Source organism: Nerophis ophidion, linkage group LG18 (genome assembly GCF_033978795.1).
Source record: "Nerophis ophidion isolate RoL-2023_Sa linkage group LG18, RoL_Noph_v1.0, whole genome shotgun sequence".
NCBI classification, from domain to species: Eukaryota; Metazoa; Chordata; class Actinopteri; order Syngnathiformes; family Syngnathidae; genus Nerophis; species Nerophis ophidion.
Window position 1 is genome coordinate 16,883,887 of NC_084628.1, and position 25,300 is coordinate 16,909,186.

The 25,300-nt window shown below is 40.4% G+C and overlaps 2 protein-coding genes across 3 annotated transcripts in view; one reads left to right on the plus strand and one right to left on the minus strand.

Moving 5' to 3' along the window:
• Window positions 1-8,752: 8,752 nt before the first annotated feature.
• Window positions 8,753-15,016, minus strand: LOC133536796 (14-3-3 protein gamma-B). The gene is made up of 2 exons (XM_061877356.1): window positions 14,719-15,016; window positions 8,753-10,758 (listed from the first exon to the last, which is right to left on the minus strand). Exons 1-2 carry the CDS (start codon window positions 14,803-14,805, stop codon window positions 10,102-10,104), a joined length of 744 nt encoding a protein of 247 aa, XP_061733340.1. The 5' UTR covers window positions 14,806-15,016; the 3' UTR covers window positions 8,753-10,101.
• LOC133536797 (RIMS-binding protein 2-like) overlaps window positions 14,310-25,300 on the plus strand; it is an 18,233-nt gene continuing 7,242 nt past the window's right edge. The window contains exons 1-2 of one of the 2 annotated variants that reach the window (XM_061877358.1): window positions 14,310-14,431; window positions 25,055-25,300. The exon at window positions 25,055-25,300 is cut by the window's right edge and continues 172 nt beyond it. In XM_061877358.1, coding sequence (XP_061733342.1) covers window positions 25,248-25,300 — 53 coding nt within the window. In that variant the 5' untranslated portion in view covers window positions 14,310-14,431; window positions 25,055-25,247. Of the gene's footprint in view, window positions 14,432-24,502 lie in introns of those variants that run through there. The other variant, XM_061877357.1, reaches the window with a different exon arrangement.

Here is a 25,300-nt window from a genome sequence, read left to right on the forward strand (position 1 = left end):
ACCCTACTCATCCATCATGGCCCCTCCCAACTAAGGCAATCAAACCTGCGCGAGTTCAGTCACAGGCCTCACCCATCACCCACTGGTCCACACCAGTGCTCCCTGAAATAGTGTCTTAAAACCTTCCTCTTTGTATAAATAATACAAAGTCTAAATGGGAGTGTGAATAATTCATGTTGCAGCCGCAGTCTTTTTGTGCTGGCGTCTTTGCAGCATTGTCAGGATGAACCTGAATGAAAAGTGCAGCACATATTTGATTTATTAATCATCTTAGCCGTGTAATTTCCTGCCGCGTCGCCCATGTCGCACCTTACGGAAATCGATAAATCAGATGTAATATTTGATTTTTTTGTTTGTTTTCTCCAAACCCAAGACAGGAAGTAGAGAGTGGTTGTCACATTGATGTCTTTGGTCTACTCCATGTCTACTCAGAGGCTGCAGGCAGGGAGGTTTATTTATAGAGCTGTCTCACATCGTCCCCTCGTTCTTTTTCTTCTCCTTTCCCCACGTCTGATGCTTGGATATTTCTGGAGTTCTCCTGTTATCTTCTGTGCATCTTTGAGGTGTGCAGTCACGTCAGTAAACTTCCACAAATTTGAGTGTGAGTGTAAAATACACCCACAATAGCCTAAAAAGAGCCTCGCTTTATGATCAATAGCAATTTTTGCATACATAGCAATGTGGGAGGATATCACTATCATCACTGCTGTTGTTCTCACTTAATCCCTCTCTGAATATTTCTCTGTTTTTCTAAAACTACATATTACTAAACATTATGTCTTCCGGTTTGGTGGCCGCGGTATTAGGTCTCTGCTTTTTGCAGATTATGTGGTCCTGATGGCTTCATCTGCCCGGGATCTTCAGCTCTCATTGGATCGGTTCGCAGCCGAGTGTGAAGCGACCGAAATGAGAATCAGCACCTCCAAGTTCAAGTCATGGTTCTCGCCCGGAAAAGGGTGAAGTGCCATCTCCGGGTTGGGGAGGAGACCCTGCCCCAAGTAGAGGAGTACCTAGGAGTCTTGTTCACGAGTGAGGGAAGAGTGGATCGTGAGATCAACAAGAGGATTGGTGCAGCGTTTTCAGTAATGCGGACATTGTACTGATCCGTTGTGGTGAAGAAGGAGCTGAGCCGGAAGGCAAAGCTCTCAATTTACCGGTCGATCTACGTTCCCATCCTCACCTATTGTCATGAGCTTTGGGTCATGACCGAAAGGATAAGATCACGGGTACAAGCGGTCGAAATGAGTTTCCTCCGCTGGGTGGCGGGGCTCTCCCTTAGAGATAGGGTGAGAAGCTCTGCCATCCGGAAGGAGCTCAAAGTAAAGCCGCTGCTCCTCCACATCGAAAGGAGCCAGATAAGGTGGCTCGGGCATCTGGTCAGGATGCCACCCGAACGCCTCCCTAGGGAGGTGATTAGGGCACGTCCAACCCGTAGGAGGCCACGGGGAAGACCCAGGACACGTTGGGAAGACTATGTCTCCCGGCTGGCCTGGGAACGCCTCGGGATCCCCCGGGAAGAGCTTAACGAAGTGGCTGGGGAGAGGGAAGTCTGGGCTTCCCTGCTTAGGCTGCTGCCCCCGTAACCCGACCTCGGATAAGCGGAAGAAGATGGATGGATGGATAAACATTATGTCATTTTGACACTGTGACTTTAAAGAACCACAGGACCAAAAATGTCACTAAAAAGTTGTCTTCATGTATTTTTTGTTCCTAGAAATGAATCGGTCAGTCATTTCCAATAATATCAATTAGTTTTTGAGTAGTGTTTGGAACGCCCCCTTTCCTCATGGTGTGACGTCATCTTCAAAACTGGAGCCCATATCCCCACCTAGACATTTGATGTATTTAACATTGTAAGCAAAAACAAAATCGACATTTCCGGACATTCCTCTTCCTACATAGACACCATAGCCTCATGATCGTTCAGCATTTCCTGGAACATCTTGAGGAAAACCTCAATGGCAGAGGACACAAAATAAAACACTAACCTTACTTTATTTTTTCTCTCGTTTTCGAGTTATGGGTCTGCTCTTTCTCCTTGGCCTTGTTTACACTGCAGATCAATTCCGATTTTTTTACCGATATGCGAACTCTGTCTGATTTTTTTTTTTTCATGTCCGTGTGAACAATGCAATTAAAAATTTTTCTTTTCTGACCCAGGCCTCTTTTGCATGTGGATATAAATGGGATGTGTATGCGTTGCGCCGGGCTTCACGGTGGCATAGGGGTTAGTGCGTCTGCCTCACAATACGAAGTTCCTGCAGTCCTGGGTTCAAATCCAGGCTCTGGATCTTTCTGTGTGGAGTTTGCATGTTCTCCCCGTGAATGCGTGGGTTCCCTCCGGGTACTCCGGCTTCCTCCCACTTCCAAAGACATGCACCTGGGGATAGGTTGATTGGCAACACTAAATTGGCCCTAGTGTGTGAATGTGAGTGTGAATGTTGTCTGTCTATCTGTGTTGGCCCTGCGATGAGGTGGCGACTTGTCCAGGGTGTACCCTGCCTTCCGCCCGATTGTAGCTGAGATAGGCGCCAGCGACCCCGAAAGGGAATAAGCGGTAGAAAATGGATGGATGGATGCGTTGCGCCATCAATGTGAAAGCTCCCGCGCTCAGTTGGCATTCATCCATTTTCTACCGCTTATTCCCTTTTGGGGTTGCGGGGGGCGCTGGCGCCTATCTCAGCTACAATCGGGCGGAAGGCAGGGTACACCCTGGACAAGTCGCCACCTCATCGCAGGGCCAACACAGATAGACAGACAACATTCACAGTGGCAGAGGGGTTAGTGCGTCTGCCTCACAATACGAAGTTCCTGCAGTCCTGGGTTCAAATCCAGGCTCGGGATCTTTCTGTGTGGAGTTTGCATGTTCTCCCCGTGAATGCGTGGGTTCCCTCCGGGTACTCCGGCTTCCTCCCACTTCCAATCAGAACATCATCAAAGAAAATAAGCGTCACAATTATTCGCCAAATTAGATAATTATAAAATAAATAATTGACAATGGAGCAAAAAAACTATGAAAATAATGTTTGAGGGACTCACGTGAAAGTTTCACCACTCCTGTCTCCGACTATTCGCCCATAGACACGCTCTTCAAGCAGACATCAAAGCAAAATAACCCGTAAAACTGCGAGAGCCAAAACACTTGTCCCATTCCTTCTTAATCTTCTACGCGCAGTCATTTGGTTCAGAAAATGTTGACTTTGATTGCACAAAATCTTTGAATTTGTCAAAAATTCCGTAAACCCCGCAGTTTTGTCCGCATGCGGATCAGATTGCATTCAAATTAGAAATCTCTTTTTTTTTGGTCGTGAACAGCTACGAAAAAGATCGGATTCGCCAAAAAAATCTGAATTTGACATCCAACTTTGCAGCATTTTCCTGCTGGTTTTGACTTGTTCTTTGCTCCTGATATTTCGGGAATCATACATTTATACATTTTTTCAATTCAAACTCTGATTAATCACTTCCTTGTTCAAAGTCATGAACAAAATCGCTGGTCAGTCCCATTTTGCTTGAGTCAATATGAGGTCCATACTTTAATCACATTCCCATCATTTGGAAATGTATGCAGGCGGAGAATTCTTTAGTTTTATTGCTACAATCTGCAACAATGCATCTGGCAGACATAATTGATTATTCCTTCAAATCTTGCCCCAAAATATTGTGATTCAGGATGAAGAAGCTACCAAAACACTTACCACACAATATGAAATTGCCTCCAGTATTCTGGTGGTGTAGGCCCGCACATGTTTTGGAGCTAACAATGGGTGTTCCAAAATGTGCTGAAACTTGTTACAAAACAAGCCTAATGACACTACTGTGTTTATTTGGTGGGTAATTTTCCCTGTCGGCAACAATTTTAGGTCCAGAACTATGAAATAAGTTCCATTGTTGTCAGCATTATATGTGCAATTTAATGCACTTAGGGTCAGCATTTTACCACATGACTGTGTTTTGCTGTGCTTTTTTTTTTTCATGCTTACTATTTTAAACCCAATAAGCCGTCATATGCAGAAAATCTACAATGTGCATGTGGCATGCTAGTACTTTCAAAGTAATCCACCACTAATGCCGTTGTGTGGTGCCACATAAAGGGACAGTCATGTTGTCATCATTATAGCATATACACTCAGTGATAGCTAACGTTGGCTAAATCGCCATCATGAGCTGACCACACACAAAGCTAATGCATGTATGTGCATTTTACGTATAAGCATAATTTCAGAACTATAGAGCACGCGTAAGAACTTACGTGTGCTCTATAGAATTTATTTTTTTTACACATATGAGTTGCACAATTGAAACACAGGCGCTTGTGTTCATTCACCAATTTAACACGGCGTACACTTTTTGTTTGTTTTTGTCGGCTCTAAAACCGCTGAACTTCTTCGGTGTCAAGAGATGAAAAGACTCAAAATTGCTCCGTCCGACATTTTCACAGACTTTGTTTTCACTTTTATCTCCAGGCAAATTGGCCTCTGAGTTTGTGCCGTCTTTTTCACACGTTTCCCAACCTACTGGTGAAAGTAGATTTCCGTTCCCCAAAAAACCTCTATTTTCTTTTTCGACAGCCAGATTGATTTCCTTCAATTTGAAAGCTGCATCGTGTGCATTATGTTCCAAAGCCCCAAAAAGGTCTGCGGGCTATAGAGCATTTTCATTTCGAGCTCCAGTACTCTGGAATGCCCTCCCGGTAAAAGTTCGAGATGCCACCTCAGTAGAAGCATTTAAGTCTCACCTTAAAACTCATTTGTATACTCTAGCCTTTCAATAGACTCCCTTTTTAGACCAGTTGATCTGCCGTTTCTTTTCTTTTTCTCCAATGTCCCACTCTCCCTTGTGGAGGGGGTCCGGTCCGATCCGGTGGCCATGTACTGCTTGCCTGTGTATCGGCTGGGGACATCTCTGCGCTGCTGATCCGCCTCCGCTTGGGATGTTTTCCTGCTGGCTCCGCTGTGAACGGGACTCTCGCTGCTGTGTTGGATCCGCTTTGGACTGGACTCTCGCGACTGTGTTGTATCCGTTATGGATTGAACTTTCACAGTATCATGTTAGACCCGCTCGACATCCATTGCTTTCCTCCTCTCCAAGGTTCTCATAGTCATCATTGTCACCGACGTCCCACTGGGTGTGAGTTTTCCTTGCCCTTATGTGGGCCTACCGAGGATGTGGTAGTGGTTTGTGTTGTGGTTTGTGCAGCCCTTTGAGACACTAGTGATTTAGGGCTATATAAGTAAACATTGATTGATTGATTGATTATGTTGTGTTTTTGCCATGATGAGGGTGAGTCCATAACACCTGACGAAATGACTCTGTCTGTGTGTGTGTGTGTGTGTGTGTGTGTGTGTGTGCGTGTGTGTGTGTGTGTGTGTGTGTGTGTGTGTGCGTGTGTGTGAGTGTGTGTGTGTGTGTGTGTGTGTGTGTGTGTGTGTGTGTGTGTGTGTGTGTTTGATTTCATGTGAACAATTTAGATTGCTCCACTGTGCCCCGTTCGGCCCTGTCATTGGTCTGATGTGACTAAGCTAAATTTATAGGCAGAATGTGAAGCTTACAAGCCTGGAAAAATCTATAAATTGACCGCAGTAATGTATGTGCAGCAGGGTTCAAAGAGTCTGAAAAAAATTACGGTAATGCTTACTACACTCTGGAAAGATTGCGCCCTCCAGGCATCCCGGTTAGGGTTACAAATGGCCACTTTAACGCCAACGCACTCCACCTTACCTCTTGTAATGTGGATTGACTTGAAATGTCTCATACAAATCTATTCATTAACAGTTATCACCGCATTTGGTACACAACAGGACAGACATAAATTGGTTCTGAAAACATGACCGCCACTGACTGAACCAACTTGACAGGAGGGTGTGGGGAAACAGCATAGCATAGAATCCTGTCAGGCCTTCAAAATAAAATCACACCAGTAAAAAAAAAAAAAAAAAGACTAGACCACAGCTGACAATTGTGTCTTTTCATCAGCATACGCTCATTAACAATGGTATTTTGTATTAGTCTTAAGTCTTAATGTATGTTTTTTTCTGTCTTAATTTGTATGAATGTTTAGGTACATACCCTATGCTTCTATTGTGAAATGACTTATTCTGCAACTGTCTAAATTCCCTCTTGACAGATATTTTACATTAGTGTTAATTGTTGGGCCGTTTCTTACCTGAGGTCCGTAAAGACCGCATCAGCACTCAGTTGTAATACACTTTATCCCCCAGTTGTGGCAGTAATGACAATATCACACAAGCAGAATAAGTCCGGCGTAATAGTAAAAATCCTCGGGACGTTTCTTCAGCGCAAAAATGATGCTAAAAATGGTAAAAATGTATTTTCATTTGCATTTAATTGTTATTGATAGTGTATTTAAGAAACACAAAAACATAACCATACATATTATTGTATTTATTTTAGAAGTTGTATGTAAACTTGTTTAACATCAGTTTTTTCAGCTCTTTTACAGTATATTTTGCAGTATTTTTTTTGGGGTAATCGGCCTGACATAAGCCTTGATAATATTCTTTATTATTAACACATGGTTTCATATCATTTGACAACGTTGCTATCCTGTTAAACTGTAAGTACGTTACATATAATTATCAAATACGAATAAAACATGAGTAAGATTACTAATTCAACGTTAACATTTCAGTGGGCCTGGGCCCCTCTGTAGTGTAAAAGTTGGCCGCTGAGGTCAATAAGGTTAAAAACCCCTGTTTTAAATGACTTGTGCATAAAACATAATACTGGAATGAAAATTTGCCATCCCCAATTGTTGACATGTATGCTCATTGACCATTAGGCCAATCAATATAACTGAACATATGTCTTGGCTTATCCTCCAATCCATTAGGGGGTGCCACAAATGTCGATTTGGTTTTAGCTTTAAATTAAGCACAGACATGGGGTCCTGTTAATTATGCCAACACATGTCGACATAAATAAAACCACATCTGTATGGCCTAAAGATAGAAAATGCTTGGTGTGGATTATTAAATTTAATTTCTACTTGCGGGCGCTTCTATGACTTATTCCCAGAGTGCTTTGGGGGGTCAGGTGATGTTCCAAATGTCTCCTTAATTGTATCCTAGCATTAAAACACAGCCTAGTGTTGAATCCTAATAGCTCCTTTTTTCCCCCAAGATACAATAGATGTCAAAGCGGTGCAGCGAGAGCGAGCAGTAGTGGGGGTACTTTTTATAGCCCTAGCAACAGCCTGCTGATTGGTGGCTGCGCCCGCCGAGCTTCTCTCCAATTGGCCGGCGAGGCGACCGCTCAACGTGCAGAATTTCATCTGGTGAGAAGTGCTGCAAGAGGCTGCAGTCAGTGGGAGAGGAAGGGAGGAAGTGGGAGGAACACATCTATAGTATAGCTCATCAGTGTGAAATGATTAAAAAGATGCCAAATTTGAACATAAACGCTACCTATTCTGAGCAATATGTTTGGTTTAACGCACAATATACTGCATTATTATAGTCTACTATTCGCACTGAGCTGCCTCTTGTCAAATTCGATGCATTTAGAATATTTTCTACTGATAACTTGATTCATTCAGTGTCCTTCACAGAATGAAATTGTGCATTTGTTTCACCAAATATGGCAGCCTGTTCCAATGTGCACGTACTGTACCGACACAGTTAGAGGTTCATCAATCGCTATAAAAAAAAATTGACAAACGGTAAATAATAATATAGATACAGAAAACTATAAGAGCAGCAGATAGCCACACCGAAAAAAACACACAGGTCAACTTAAGACCTTCAAAAGTAACTGTAAATTAGAAATCAATTGAAAAAAGGTGATGACTAAAAAGTATTTCAGGCTATTTATGGAAGCTTTAAAGGGGGTTCCATGCAAGCTGAGGTGGTCTGGGGGGCCTCCATCGACTTAAAACTAAAAATAAACGCAATGCAGTTGCCGAAATAACGTGTGTACGCTTTCGGCGGCTGAGTCACGTCGGTGACATCATTTGCAGACAATCTTTAAGACCCTGTTTGCTGGTGTACACCATATAATCATGTGTTAATTGTGTTTCAGGTAGTGATGTGCAGAAGTGAATAATGATGCGTTCAAGGTGCATAGGAATATTCATGCAGATGTGGGGGCACACAAGCTTAAATGTACTGGCGGGAAATACAGTACTTTGTCACAGAATAAATACAATTAAAGATGCTTCATCTTCATTATATGCGCCAAATCTGATGAGCATCTGACCTGGTGGAGCCGAATTTTGGGGGCAAAATGTCAGATCGACCGTAAGAGTGTCTCGCCATGCCCAGCCCAACTCCTATGACATAGGATAAAATACTTCGTAATTTGTCATCACCCACCTGTTTTGATTTGGGCTTATTTAGTCAAAATCTGTAGAAGGAATTCGTTAAAGTAAGTAATGACTACTGGTTTGGATTCAAAATGACCAGTCCAAACTAAAATGGAAACTTTCTGTTTGTTTGCGCGACATGTCTTCTAGAAACTTCTTTTTTTTTTTTTGAGTCCTGTCATGATAGATGTCTCCACCAAATTTGGTGACTTTTATTTTAAATATTATTATTATTATAGGGGGCGCTACTGACTGACTTTCTGTGGTTCATATCCAGCACCCCTGAAATATAAAATGTTTCTTTGGTGCCTTTCATACATGTTAAAGCCCCCAAAATACATACAGAACAATTATAATAGTAATGCACAGCGGTTCCATTAGGCTATCGCTAGGTGCTCGGGCCCTAATAACAACAGTACACTAGACCACCAGAACGGTGCACTGATCGTTCAGTCATAATCTTTTTTTATTATTAGCATAGCTGTTGTTTTCGTTTCTTGTGCAGCTGCTACATAATGACTCACATTCAAGATATTTTTTTGTCACTCAGGAACAGGTATCAAAACAAAAATGGTCCATGTTGGGGGGGAGGGGTAAGGAGTCACCATTAATCAAACCAGAATGCATGACAGAGAAAAATAATAATACTGATGTGTCATATTTTATATTTTAATGTGACAAACACCAGCTGGCAAGATAGAGTGAGCAGTGGTGAGGTTCTAGTGTCCTTTTTTATTTAATTTTATTATTTTGTTCTGTCATTGACAAATTAAACACATATTGCATGTCACTAAAGCAACGCCCAGTACAGCTCAATTTTATAGATGTGTATATATATATATATATGAATATATATATGTATTCTTTTTTTAACGATCATTTCGATAGAGCAACTTAAAAAAAAACAAATAAATTAGACAGAAGGCTTGCGTCATTTTTCTCAGTCATATGAATACTCAACACCCACATTATAAGTTAATAAAGTCAAGCTACTGTATATAAATACATCACCAGCATGCACAATATTGAATATTATCATGATTCGTCATCATCATACACTGAAGAAACAGTATAGTAGGCAAGTGCATTAAATGAAAACAAACACAGGAATAAACCACAAACTGAAGCTGCTCATTCTTTTTTTTGTTCGCTTTTTTTTTGTTGTTGTTGCGTTGCCGCCAAAAACGTGTGCTATTTAGTATTATTATTTTCTTTTCAAACAATCAAATGCATCATTCCAAATTATTGCCAAATCATTAGAAATTAGTCAGACTTCCTGGGTTTGGACTAGTTCCTGGAACCAAGCGGTGACGCACGTGCTCCCTGCAGGACGCGACATTATCACGCAAACAAATAAATAGAAATAAAATGTGTTTAAAAAAAAAAAAAAAAAAAAGTAAGCAGCTTGTCTCGACAGACCAGTTCTGGTGCAGTAGGCGAAGTGGCCATCTCAACCTGACATAGTCGACGACCGCTCGAGCCTGATTGGCTGACGAAGTATCAGTGGAGCAAACGTGAAAGAGGAAATCAACAAGACCAAGAAAGAGGCCCTTTCGACCGTATATATATTACTATATATATATTTAAACTAACCTCTCTCGCCTTCTTTTTCATTCTTTTCTTCAAACACATGGAAAAATAAAGAACTGCTGCTGCGCTTGTGTCGTCGGCAAAAGCGGCTGCCAAAGTCCACCGGCCTTTTTCGCAATGACTCTTTTTTAATTTTCTCTACTCGGGAGATTTCCCCTTTTTTCCTTTTTTTCCCCTGTTTTCCCCCCTGTTTAGTTGTTGCCCTCCCCGCCCTCGTCGTCCTGCTGGTCACTCGTCCACAGTGTCAAGTTGTCTCGCAGCAGCTGCATGATGAGCGTGGAGTCTTTGTAGGAGTCCTCGTTGAGGGTGTCCAGCTCGGCGATGGCGTCGTCGAAGGCGGTCTTGGCCAGGTGGCAGGCCTGCTCGGGCGCGTTCTGGATCTCGTAGTAAAAGACGGAGTAGTTGAGCGCCAGGCCCAGGCGGATGGGGTGGGTGGGCTGCATGTGCTCCTTGCTGATCTCGTGCGCCTCGTTGTAGGCCTTCTCTGACGACTCCACCACGGTGGCGCGCTTCTCGCCCGTGGCCACCTCGGCCAGGTAGCGGTAGTAGTCGCCCTTCATCTTCAGGTAGAAGACCTTGCTCTCGTGCTGCGTCTCGCTGCAGTTCTTGATCAGGAAGTTGTCCAGCAGGTTGAGCACGTCCTGGCACACCGCCTCCAGCTCCTTCTCGATCTTCTCCCGGTAGGCGCGCACCATCTCGATTTTCTTCTCGTTGCCGTCAGCCGACGTCTTCTGTTCGATGCTGGAGATAACGCGCCAGGAGGAGCGGCGGGCGCCCACCACGTTCTTGTAGGCCACCGACAGGAGGTTCCTCTCCTCGTTGGACAGGGCCTCATTCAGCTCCGTTACCTGGAAAAAGAAACAGTGCGACGAATTATTGGAGGACGAGAACTCACAAATAGCGTAAGAATGATTGAAGATGATAGGGAAAAAACCGACAGGAGGACTTGCTTTATTCTTAATCCTAGAAAACATGCCTCCTAGTGTCTGTAAACATCATAAAGGATTGCTTCGTAACTTGTCGGGATGTCAATCTCACAACAACTGACGATTCAAGTTACCGTATTTATTTGAATTGCCGCCGGGGCGCTAATTAATTTAATACCTCCTCTCACTCCTGCGCTTACCAAAGGCATGCGGTAGAAGTATGCATGCTCAAATTATTTTAAAACCTCTTCTCACTCCGGCACTTACCAATGGTATGCAGTAAAAATGTGAGTGTGATGTAAGCTTGGACCTTAAATCCTACTGAATAGCACTTAATCTTCTTCCCCTTATGCGATTTCAAATTACCGGTATTGAAATCAGCCTCCTCCATTTTGAAAATGATGACAGGGGATGTGTCACTCGTGACGTCACGAGTTTGACCAGGCGGTAATACTAAGCATGCGCTAATTATTTTGGGAAGCCAGTTTGACCCGGCAGTAATTCAAGGCAGGCGCATACTATATGCCCTGCGGCAATTCAAGGAAATACGGTAATTCTTTGGGTGAAGATTCGATCCAGAATCCATTCTCGATTCAAACCGAAATTATCGCAATAAATTGATTTGTATAAAAATGATAATAAACAGGTGACCAAACCTCCTCTTGGCTTCTGACGTATGATGCGAATATGCTGGTGATAAAAACTTTGAAAATTACAAATAAGACTCGCGGTATGGTCGTGAATTATTTTTTTCAACCCCCTTTGTAACTTACACGCTGGAAATAAATGACGGTGGCACTCAAAATCGGAATAGCTGTTGAAGTCGATCAACATCGACATTGCAGGAATCCTGCGGCAATTAAGAATTAACCGATAAAGTAAACCGTTACCATTATTCTATTCTCTTTGCGTACAATTACGAGGTAAAGTCTATGCAGATTAACTGGCGATGTGATATTGTGATATTTTGCCAATAGTTAACTACACTTATTTTTTAAATCATTAAAATATGGAACTAACATCTACGATAAGCTAAAAATACTTATCAAACGTTACATATTTCAAGAATGTAGCAACGATTGTCTCTTGTTTTGACTGCGGAATAAAATTTACGTAACAGGGCAGTTAAAAACTTGGAAAAGTTACAACGCATGTTTCCATTGGTCGTTCAGCGTCTTCTGACCGTAAAAATATCGCTGGCGTATCGGCACTGTACGATAATTTTGTCTTGTGCCTAGTTAGCTAGCATCGCCATTAGCTTTCAGCTTCTGGACAGTCCTCTCATACAAACTGTTGATATGCTTATTGAGATTGTCGGCCATGTTGTATGAGATCAGGCATCGTACACTTCAAGCAATAACTAACTTCCGACTTTCTTATACTATTCCTATTGACTAAAGGCGGTGTCGGAATGTACGACCGAGCTGGAGATTTGACTTTTAGTATATGTACTAAGTTTGTCCCAGTTAGCATCGCCATTAGCTTTCTCTCAGCATCTCTGTATAATATTGCTCTAATACCAACAGTTGACGCACTTATTGAGATTGTCGGCCATTTTTTTATGTGATCGGACCTGGTATTAGCGACAATTTACGACTTTCTTATTATTGCTATTGACTAACAGACGTTTCGGAAGTGTTGAAAATAAAATAGTAAAAATAAATATGACTATAATCCATAATAAAATAATACACAAATAAGTGTTTCCTTACTGTATCGAAAATGAACCAAACCTAATACCGAGGTACGTACTCAATGCCGAATCGTCGTGCTTTCCAATATTATTGCTATTGACTAACAGAGGTGAGGGAAGTGTTAAAAAAAAAGATAAAATTTGTCAAAATAAATAATTTAAGTAAATAAATAAAACAAAAAAATATGAATAAATATTAAAAATACTAAGCAAATAGAAAAGTGTTTCAATACTGTACCTTAATACCGAGGTACGTACCGAATGCTGTACCGTCACGCCGCTAGTATTATCAGTGTGATAGCTTGTAACTGTTTTAGCGAGCTTTTCATGGGTTTTTCTTTTCATCGTGGCCACAATCCTCTGTTAAAATGTCCTGACAACGACAATGAGAACTTCCGGCCTGAAATAACCACGTGTACCCTTGTTGTGGAGAGTCATTTATTTAGATATATGTCATGTAACCATTTTGATACTACGTTGCTGTGGCACATGCGTAGCTAACGCCAGCTTGCCAAGACTGTTGAAGATGTTGGATGCGGACGGAGTGGGAGAGGGGTGGAGGGTGGGGGGGGGTCACTAGGACGGGAGGGGCCGTCTGCAGATGACTGAAATGTTCCCATGAGCACTCAGGGCAGCTGCACTGTAAGGGAAAACCATCGCTGCACACATGACCTTCTCTACGGGTGAAACTGACCTCTTTTTTTTTTTAATATACATAATATATTGTTATTATACTATATATAAAAATATGTATAGAGAGAGAGGCCTGATGTGGGACTCTAGCAAGAGATTCAACCGAATTTGGGGAACCTGTAAGCCTTTGGTGTGTTCAGCGGCTCATGCAGATGCAAAGATGGCGCAGGCGGGCAAGGCGGGGGGGTTGCTCTTTCTCTGCCTGCATAGAATTCCAAAAGATTTAAACGCCAAAGTACTTACCTACTGAATTAGAATAGTATAGAAAATGACTTTGACCATCGCTCTTTTTTTTTTTTTTTAACACTGAAATAAAGAGCGGCTTCTTGTCACCCATGGCAACCATGGTGAGGGAATACCTCTGACAGGGGAGTGCACTGTGGACATCAAAACCATCATACTCATTGTTTTATATGCTTTAAATGTTGCATCTTTATGGTAACTTCAAACAAAAATGTTATTTGATAAAAGGGCGCTGCCGTTTTTTTTTTTATCCAACAGAGGGCGCTCTGCTTCTTGCAAGTCAATACGCTTAACATTTTCCAGCAGGTAGAAGCTTTGAGAAGACGAATTAATATGTTTAACTAAGTTAGTACAATACTGTATGTCTGTGATTATTTATTACCATGAAACATTTGTAATTTGGGGATTTTTATGGGTGTGTCCGCTATTTGCGCAAAACTCAAATGCACCAAATGCGGGGTGGCTACTGGACACATTTTTTGCACCTACTTTTTGGACGATCCAAAGTAGGTCAGTTCACGCTAAACTATCTGACGGTATGTGATAAAGCAGAATAGTGTCATATTTAATATTAATAATCATTTAATTTCCGAATAAGCCGCGGACCGAAAATGGCCGCCGGGCCGCACTTTGAACACCCCAGCGCTACGGGAACCTTCATATGAAGCTTTTTTTCCACCATTTAAAGCTGATTTAGTTGTATATAATTGCAGCTGGCATGACACAGTGTAATTTAGCACAGGCCAGGCGGACTGCAATATGACAAGAGAATATTCTAGAAGAGACCTTCTACTGCCTCCTACGTCTGAGTGGATGACAGAGCAGCTCCTTTCCGCCTTTGCAGCATTTCAGCCATTTATTTTCTTTCATGTATATCTGTAAATATGAAAAAATATGACTATCATTTCATAATCCTATTTTCATTTCAGCGACAAAGATAGCAGAGAGGATGAAGAGGGCGTTTTTGTGAGTACGCACTTTTTTCTCCCTGTGTAACATAAATGTTGCAAATAAAGATAGTTGCATGAGCAAATTAGCAGAGGACCTTTATTATAGAGGCCAGCATTGTCATTGTCATGTCATGCATAGGAAGGCACCGCCCAAACAGCAGCCGCATCGCAGCATGTATACACCCAAGTAATACATCATTAGGGCTAATTATCCCGCATGTGAGCACAAGGTGGGAGGAGGGAGACGAAGAGTGATTATTAACGTGACAGTAATGTGTTGCATGCATGAATGGATGCACTCACCGACTTCATAGCGGCTGCCATGTCGTCATATCTCTCAGCCTGCTCGGCCAGCCTGGCTTTCTGCACCAGCTGCTCACGGTCGACCATCTTTGGACAATATGGATGTTTTGGGTTTTTTTTTTTCTTGTTTTTTGTTGTTGTTTTTTTATAAAGGTGAGTCGAGACTCGCCTTGTAGAAGCGGGGGAACAAGATATGAGTTCGTCAACCCCTCTTTTGAATTCGCAATGCGGTGAAAATCCTTTGCGATGTGAAGGTTGCAGCTGCTCTCTGCTTGTCTGCGGACGGGACACCCTCGCTCACTCCCTCCACCCTGCACCCCCTCCCTCCCTCGCTTGCGTCATCCCCCAGATAGGTGGGCGTCAGTGCCGATGATGTAATAGTCCCTAGGTTGGAATGCATGGGCGAAAGGCATCGTGGGTAATGTAGTTCGGATTGGTAGCTTAGACTTCGCGAGCTGGCAAAATTGCTAAATAAAATGCATTATTTCATATACATATAAAATAAAATGGGCAGCACGGTGGGAGAGGGGTTAGTGCGGTGGTTCTCAAATGGGGGTACGCAAACCCCTGTGGATTTTTTTAAAATATTCTAAAAATAGCAACAATTTAAAAAATCCTTGAATTATTTATTGAATGTTACTTCAACAAAATATGAATGTAAGTTCATAAACTGTGAAAATAAATGCAAAAATGCAATATTCCGTGTTGACAGCTAGATTATTTTTGGACATGTTTCATAAATATTGATATTAAAGATTTATTTTTTTGTGAAGAAATGTTTAGAGTTAAGTTCATGAATCCAGATGGATCTCTATTACAATCCCCAAAGAGGGCACTTTAAGTTGATGATTACTTCTATGTGTAGGCATCTTTATTTATAATTGAATCACTTGTTTATTTTTCAACAAGTTTTTAGTTATTTTTATATCCATCCATCCATCCATTTTCTACCGCTTATTCCCTTTCGGGGTTGCGGGGGGCGCTGGCGCCTATCTCAGCTACAATCGGGCAGAAGGCGGGGCCCTAGTTTGTGAATGTGAGTGTGAATGTTGTCTGTCTATCTGTGTTGGCCCTGCGATGAGGTGGCGACTTGTCCAGGGTGTATTTTTATATCTTTTTTTCCAAATAGTTCAAGAAAGACCACTACAAATGAGCAATATTTTGCACTGTTATACAATTTAATCAATCAGAAACTGATGACATTGTGCTGTATTTTACTTCTTTATCTCTTTTTTCCAACCAAAAATGCTTTGCTCGGATTAGGGGGTACTTGAATTAAAAAAATGTTCACAGGGGATACATCACTGAAAAAAGGTTGAGAACCACTGGGTTAGTGCAATGGTTCTCAACCTTTTTCAGTGATGTACTCCCCCCTTTTTTTAAATTCAAATACCCCCTAATCCGGGGGTCGGCAACCCGCGGCTCTGGAGTTGCATGCGGCTCTTTAGCGCCGCCCTAGTGGCTCTCTGGAGCTTTTTCAAAAATATATGAACATTGGAAAAAAACATGTTTTTTGTTTTAATATGGTTTTTGTAGGAGGACAAACATGACACAAACCGCCCTAATTGTTATAAAGCACACTGTTTATATTAAACATCCTTTACTGATTCGGGTATTTGACGAGCGCCGTTTAGTCCTACTCATTTTAGCGGTCCTTGAACTCACCGTAGTTTGTTTACATGTATGACTTTCTCCAAGTTTCTAAGACTTGTTTTATGCCACTTCTTTTTCTGTCTCATTTTGTCCACCAAACTTTCAACGTTGTGCATAAATGCACAAAGGTGAGTTTTGTTGATGTTATTGACTTGTGTGGAGTGCTAATTAGACATATTTGGTCACTGCATGACTGCAAGCTAATCGATGCTAACATGCTATCTAGGCTAGCTGTAGTACATATTGCATCATTATGCCTCATTATGTAGGTATATTTGAGCTCATTTAGTTTCATTTTGGCGACTTGTCCGTGTACCCCGCCTTCCGCCCGATTGTAGCTGAGATAGGCGCCAGTGCCCCCCGCGACCCCGAAAGGGAATAAGCGGTAGAAAATGGATGGATGGATAATTCAATTGATACCTCATGACACACTATCTGTACGTAATATGGCTTTTAATTTTTGGCGGCTCCAGACGGATTTGTTTTTGTATTTTTGGTCCAATATGGCTATTTTAACATTTTGGGTTGCCGACCCCTGACCTAATCAGAGCAAAGCGTTTTTGGTTGAAAAAAAGAGATAAAGAAGTAAAATACAGCACTATGTCATCAGTTTCTGATTTATTAAATTGTATAACAGTGCAAAACATATTGCTCATTTGTAGTGGTATTTCTTGAACTATTTGGAAAAAAAGATGTACAAATAATTAAAAATTAGTTGGAAAATAAACAAGTGATTCAATTATAAATAAAGATTTCTACACATAGAAGTAATCATCAACTTAAAGTGCCCTCTTTGGGGATTGTAATAGAGATCCATCTGGATTCATCAACTTAATTCTAACATTTCTTCACAAAAAAGAAATCTTTAACATCAATATTTATGGAACATGTTCACAAAAAATCTAGCTGTCAACACTGAATATTGCATTGTTGCATTTCTTTTCACAGTTTATGAACTTACACTCATATTTTGTTGAAGTATTATTCAATAAATATATTTATAAAGGATTTTTAAATTGCTGCAAATTGAACATTTTAAATTAAAAAAATCTCACGTACCCCTTGGCATACCTTCAAGTACCCCCAGGGGTACACGTACCCCCATTTGAGAACCACTAGGTTAGTGCATCTGCCTCACAATACGAAGGTCCTGAGTAGTCCTGGGTTCAATCCCGGGCTCAGGTTCTTTCTGTGTGGAGTTTGCATGTCCTCCCCGTGACTGCGTGGGTTCCCTCCGGGTACTCCGGCTTCCTCCCACTTCCAAAGACATGCACCTGGGGATAGGTTGATTGGCAACACTAAATCGGCCCTAGTGTGTGAATGTGAGTGTGAATGTTGTCTGTCTGTGTTGGCCCTGCGATGAGGTGGCGACTTGTCCAGGGTGTAGCCCGCTTTCCGCCCGAATGCAGCTGAGATAGGCGCCAGCGACCCCAAAAGGGACAAGCGGTATAAAATTGATGGATAAAACAAAATATATTTATGTATTCATATACACACAGTAGGGTTGTCCCAATACCAATATTTTAAAACGAGTACCCAAAAGCTCCTAATTAGTCTGCTGATCATTGGCGGTCACTCGAAGTGAGTATGACGATCCTCCTGTTGGGGGATATCCCTTTATGGAGGATGCCTGTGCGTGACTTTGTTTAACGTGGGGAGACTGGTGCACAGATAGGTCACCACACGATCCTTGACAGATCCGGGTCAGGGTCCAGTGGCATGGAGTCCAAGACGACTGGGGACCCTTTTCTGCTGCCGCCTTAATCCGCCATCCCAGCGGTTGTGATGCTCCATGTGTTAGCAGTCATCCTTCGCCTGTTCCACCATTGAGGACTTGGGTTGTTATTTCCCCATAACTGGGCCCACATGGATGTGGGGGTGTTTTCTTCCGCCATCACAGCCGTTGTGGTAGTTCTTACATCTGCCGGCTTCCGCCTGCTCCGCGGTTGAGGTCTTCACCGTATCCCTGGCTAGGGGGCAGTCAGGTACTAGGCCTTTGCCAAGGTCCACCTGGGGTAACAGTAGTAAAGTGGTTAATCTCCTAGTGCTCAAAGACCCCATAGAGGAGCCTCCACTGCCGGATGCACTTGAACGTCATGTCCAGGACTAGTCTGCTGATGAATTCAGTAACATATTGTGTCGTTTTCCATTCTATTGGTTTGTCAAAATTATTAGGGACAAGCGGTAGAAAATGAATTATTAGTGTACTTGTTCATTTACTGTTAATATCCACTTACTTTCTCTTTTAACATGTTCTATCTACACTTCTGTTAAAATGTAATAATCACTTATTCTTCTGTTGTTTAGATGCTTTACATTAGTTTTAGATGATACCGCAAATTTGTGTATCGATTCGATACCAAATACTTACAGGATCATACAATGGTCATAATTTAAGTCCTCATGGGCTCCATGAAGGACGTATTTTCTGAGTTTATAAACGTACATATTTTTTAAATAAAAAAAGATTTTGTGATGCTAAAAAATATTGATATAATCATAGTAGTATCGACTAGATAAGCTCCTGTACTTGGTATCACTTCAGTGGATGTCAGGTGTAGATCCACCCATGCCGTTTGTTTACATTGTGACACAGGTGAGCTACAGTGTGTAGTGAAGCATGTTTAGCTATTCCTCGTCCTGCAGGGATGATACTTGTAAGAAACTTACTTTATTTGTAGCCATGGAGGCGAGGATTACTGATTAAGAAAGTAGCTACAACACTGCAGACTGCGGCTGGACGTTAGCCACTAGCTAGCTAGCTATGTCTCAAAGCACCTCATCCTGAGGGCTTTTCAGTGTTATAACGTCACCTTTATCGGTAGTTTTTAAGCCAAATTGCATCCGTTCTCCCTTTTCTGTCTACACACTGTTTGCTTTTAAGTACTCTGTGATTGTGCGTTGCCGAACATGCTCCTCTAATGGAAAAACCAGCAATGTCATGACATGGCGACATGCCCATTGAGAAAGGGGAGTGGGGGTATAGTACCGAATATGATTCATTAGTATTGCTGTACTATACTAGTACCGGTATACTGTACAACCCTAACACACAGATAACTACTTCGGCAAGACATGTATACAGTATGCTAGCTAGCTCAAAAGCTAATTAGATAGATATAGATGTTTGATACTCAAGCTAAGTTAGCCTTAGCTACATGGTTAGAAAGGCAAAATAGATGGCTAGTAGTTTATATATATACTGTATATATGTATATACTTATGTATATAAGTTTGTATGTATATATATATGTATATTGTATGTATATACATGTATGTATATACATATGTATATAGGTATGTATGTGTATTGTATGTGTATATGTATATATATATGTATATCCTATGTGTATATATGTATATACATATGTATATACGTATGTATGTATATTGTATGTGTATATATGTATGTGTACATGTATATACATATGTATAAATGTATATCCTATGTGTATATATGTATATACATATGTATATACGTTTGTATGTATGTCGTATGTGTATAGTATGTATATACATATGTAGATATGTATATTGTATGTATAAGTATGTATATATATATATATATGTGTGTGTGTGTATATATATATATATATATATGTATATATATATATATATATACAGTATATATAGCTGGGTTGGTAGAGTGGCCGTGCCAGCAACTTGAGAGTTGCAGGTTCGATTCCCGCATCCGCCATCCTAGTCACTGCCGTTGTGTCCTTGGGCAAGACACTTTACTCACCTGCTCCCAGTGCCACCCACACTGGTTTAAATGTAACTTAGATATTGGGTTTCACTATGTAAAGCGCTTTGAGTCACTAGAGAAAAGCGCTATATAAATATAATTCACTTCACTTCATTATAGACATATTTTTTACAGATAGAGTTTACCCCACGTTTGGTAGAAAGGCATGCCTTAGCCCTCACATTTGCTAAATAAATATTTAGCTATGGATTATTTGATACTGAAGATTGGTTGGCCCATAAATTAGATTAGCAAATTTTAGCTAATACGATTACGAAATATATATATAGTTGTTTTAATAGATCAATTTAATAAAGATTACAGATTGCTATGGATAGAGTTAATAATTTACCCCAAGGTGGCTAAAAAGGGCTACGCTAGTTAGCACAATTAATAAATAGATAGTTAGAGGCTTACTGAAATTAGATTTTCTTATTTTAACGGGGATAGCAGGTCCATTCTATGTGTCATATTTGATCATTTCGCGATATTGCCATATTTTTGCTGAAAGGATTTAGTAGAGAACATCCACGATAAAGTTTCCAACTGGAGAAAAGCCCTGCCTCTACCGGAAGTCGCAGACGATGACCTCACATGTTGAGGGCTCCTCATATATTCACATAACAAAAACAGCTATTCAGACCGAGAAAACGACAATTTCCCCATGAATTTGCGCGAGGATGAAAGATTTGTGTTTGAGGATATTGATAGCGACGGACTAGAAAAAAACAAACAAAAAAAAGTTAAAAAATAAAAATAAAATAAAAACGCGATTGCAATCGCGTTGCATTTAGACAGATTCATATGTTTTCAGAGACATTTACTAGGATAATTCTGGGAAATCCCTTATCTTTCTATTGTGTTGCTCGTGTTTTAGTGAGTTTAACTGTACCTGATAGTCTGAAGTGTACGTCCACTGCCGGGTGTTGACGCCAGTGTCTCAGGGAAGTCGACGGCAGCTGTATGGACGGCACAAGCTCAGCTGATATCCGGTAAGAAGCGACTTTTTAACCACAATTTTCTCACTGAAACCTGCTGGTTGACATTCGGTTGGGATCCATGTTCGCTGTGATCCATAGTAAAGTTTAACATCCGTGAATTTTAAACAAGGAATCACCGTGTGTTTGTGTGGCTAAAGGCTAAAGCTTCCCAACTCCGTCTTTCTACTTTGACTCCTCCAATATTAATTGAACCAATTGCAAAAGATTCAGCAACACAGATCTCCAAAATACTGTGTAATTATGCCGTTAAAGCAGACGACTTTTAGCTGTGTGTGTACGCAGCGCTCATATTCATAACAGCCCGTGACGACACACGTACACGTCATCATTACGCAACGTTTTCAAGAAAAAAGTCCCGGGAAATTTAAAATTTCAATTTAGTAAACTAAAAAGGCCGTATTGGTATGTGTTGCAATGTTAATATTTCATCATTGATATATAAACTATCAGACTGCGTGGTGGGTAGTGGTGGGTTTCAGTAGGCCTTTAGGGACTTTTAGATTCTCAATTTAGGTTAACCTTAGCGAAATAGGTAGAAAGGCTGATGCGAGTTAGATAGTTAAATACATAGATGGTTATTATTTTAAAAAAAAAAAAAATTTTTTTTTTTTTAGAAGGATATAGTTTTAATTTTACTTTTGCCAGAAAGGCATACACTAGCCTGCAAAATAGCTAAATAAATATATAACTACAGATTTTTTTGATTATGCCTAAATTAACTAGTTAGAATGATAGACGCTAAGAATGATATGGTTGCAAAATGAATAGCTTGTTTTTTTTAATAGATGAAAATAGTTATTTTTACTGTAACTAGAGTGTGATATAATAGTTTACCCAAAGCCAGCTAAAAAGAGTCTTGGACTTGTCACCTGTCAATCACAAAGCACAACATATGTGTACAAACAAACTATCATCTTATTTAAAGTTTTGCATCTTATTTTTCAATCAACTGAACATTCTTCTTGTACACAGGTGCTCAATTAGACCAACATACATGTTTCTTCACTCAAAGGAGGACGAAATAAGAAAACCCGCACAGAAAGACATAAAAAGCCCAGATTTTAACCAAAAACCTCGCTGTGCCTAACCTATAACTCAACTGCCTTGGAGAGTAAGTACAAAAACCTTCCAATTAGTTAATAAATAGACAATAATATGATTCAGAAATATGTTGTATTGCTGCAGTAGCCCATAATTTACAGAGATTGAAACACCATGAAACAGTTCGTGGTGCATTGTGCTCTTGTGCTCTTTGTATCCACACACACACACACACAAACACACACACACACACACACACACACACGCGCACACACACACACACACACACACACACACAAACACACACACACACACAAATTAGGTGGAATTCAAAAGTTACTCCACCTCTCCACCTTGTGGTTGACTTGCATACAGCACTTAGTGTAGGTTTTATTATGCAGTCTGTGAGTAAGCTTTGAACCTGAGCTTAATTTTTATTTGTATGTATATTTTAATTTCTGTTTACCTTTTTAAAAATCTTAACACATTTTGTTTTTACATAGTACCCCATGTGCAGCTGGGATAGGCTCCAGCACCACAAGCGGTAGGAAATGGATTGATGGATGTAATTTATTTTCTCTTTGCCTTTTTAAAAATCTTGACTAATTAAATGTTTTATATAGTACCCCATCAGTGACAGTGAAAAATAAAACAAAATAGACAAATATACAATAAATATCTATCAAAGATTCAATACAATCACAGGAAAGGCAATTTGTTTTGATGTAATTAATTCATATTATTGTTTATTTGCTAAAACAAGAGCCTGTGATTAGTAATGCGAAGTGAAGTGAATTATATTTATATAGCGCTTTTCTCAAGTGACTCAAAGCGCTTTGCATAGTGACACCCAATATCTAAGTTACATTTAAACCAGTGTGGGTGGCACTGGGAGCAGGTGGGTAAAGTGTCTTGCCCAAGGACACAACGGCAGTGACTAGGATGGCACAAGCGGGAATCGAACCTGCAACCCTCAAGTTGCTGACACGGCCACTCTACCAACTGAGCTATGCCGCCCCACAAATCACAAATTTAATACACTTTAAAATATGTTGTCATTGTAAATTGTTCATGTTCGCTCCTACTTTTAACGCACAAACAATAAGTATTGTTAATTGACGGCCATTCTGCAGTGCACGAGATGATTAGTCGCTTAACTTGCACAGGTCAAAAGAGGAAGCGTTGACTTGTCTTTGCCTTAACTAGGTCAAGTCACCGCAGGGGGGAGGAATAGGAGGAGTACTGTAGTATAGGGCCAAAAAAATGTTCCATTTATAATTTAACTGTCTTTGTTTTTGCTGATTTGCGGGGAGGATTCCCCTTCTATGAATGGATGGGTCGATTTTGATGAACAAAAGGGAACATATTCAGACTATGTATTTCTATTTGTAGTGTATGACTGTGAACATATTCTAATTCATCCAGGTCATTCAGTCAATCAATATCCTTTGTTTAAACAGGTAAAAAATTCACTGAGTATAACATCTATTTTCCAAGAGTCATCTGGCCAAGAGGGCAGCAAAAAAAGTTACAGAAATACATATGAAAACAACAAAAACCAGCAGCAGTCACACACAATTAAAAATAAATGACTTAAATATATTGACATAAAATCAATGTATAAAATGTTTCAATTAAAAGCTACTTAAAAACAAGTACAATGCCCAATAGAAACAGCTTCTCGATCCTTTTAAAATGGCCTGAATTCCCCAAAAGTGATCAGCTCAGGTAACCTCAGATCCCTCTATAAGTTATTCCATGACCATGGAGCAGCATTTCTGAAAGCTTTTTTGCCCAGATTTGTGTTGGCTTTTTGAACATACATCTAAGTATGTCCTGCGACCTTAAGCTGTAGCAATCGGGGTCTCTAGACATAAAACAACACAAATAAGGTAACATTTTCTTTAGAATCCTAACCTAAAAAAAAACGTGTGTTTTTGTCTCGCATAACTATTTTGAATGATAAGCAAAATTCTAAAACAAAAAAAAAGTGCAGCCCCCCTTTAAAAGACTCGATAGGAGGGCTCTAGTCTGAGGGGATGGTGCGGGATCTAAGGTATTTATCCTCTAAGGCAGTGGTTCTCAAATGGGGGTACGCGCACCCCTGGGGGTACTTGAAGGTATTCCAAGGGGTACGTAAGATTTTTTTTAAATATTCAGAAAAAAAAAAAAATTCAAAAATCCTTTATAAATGTATTTATTGAATAATATTTCAACAAAATATGAATGTAAGTTCATAAACTGTGAAAAAAAATGCAACAAATTCAGTGTTGACAGCCAAATTTTTTGTGGACATGCTCCATAAATATTGATGTTAAAGATTTCTTTTTTTGTGAAGAAATGTTTAGAATTAAGTTCATGAATCCAGATGGATCTCTATTACAATCCCCAAAGAGGGCACTTTAAGTTGATGATTACTTCTATGTGTAGAAATCTTTATTAAGAATTGAATCACTAGTTATTTTTATATCTTTTTTTCCAAATAGTTCAAGAAAGACCACTACAAATGAGCAATATTTTGCACTGTTATAGAATTTATTAAATCAGAAATTGATGACATAGTGCTGTATTTTACTGCATCTCTTTTTTTCAACCAAAAATGCTTTGCTTTGATTAGGGGGTACTTGAATTAAAAAAATGTTCAAACGGGGTACATCACTGAAAAAAGGTTGAGAACCACTGCTCTAAGGTAAGAGCCCCAACAAGAATTGTTTCACTTTTTGTCAAGATCTTTATTCCTATCTAGTCTTTGATCATATAATTTAGGTTACTTTAAACAAAGCATGATATGTAAAACGTAAGAAAGAATGTATCATTATGTCTGAAATGACTATAACAAGCATGAAGTGATTAGAGGCAAAACTTCTTCTAACAGTTAATTTTTTTCTTCAACCAGGATGCTAGTATTTTTGTCCAATGTGCATTTGTACCGAACAGTTTACAAGGTAATTGGGAACCTACGAGTTCATCCAAGAGCTGCAAAGGAGATTAGCGTGGCTGCTTAGCTTAGTTACCTCCAATGAGGACGAGGATGAAGGAGGGCAGCTGCACCATCTGTCCGCCAAGTGGTCACTTCACTGCCGCGCTCAATGGAGACCAGTCTGGAACTGGACGTCTTGATTTACCCCAACGAGGTGAGGAT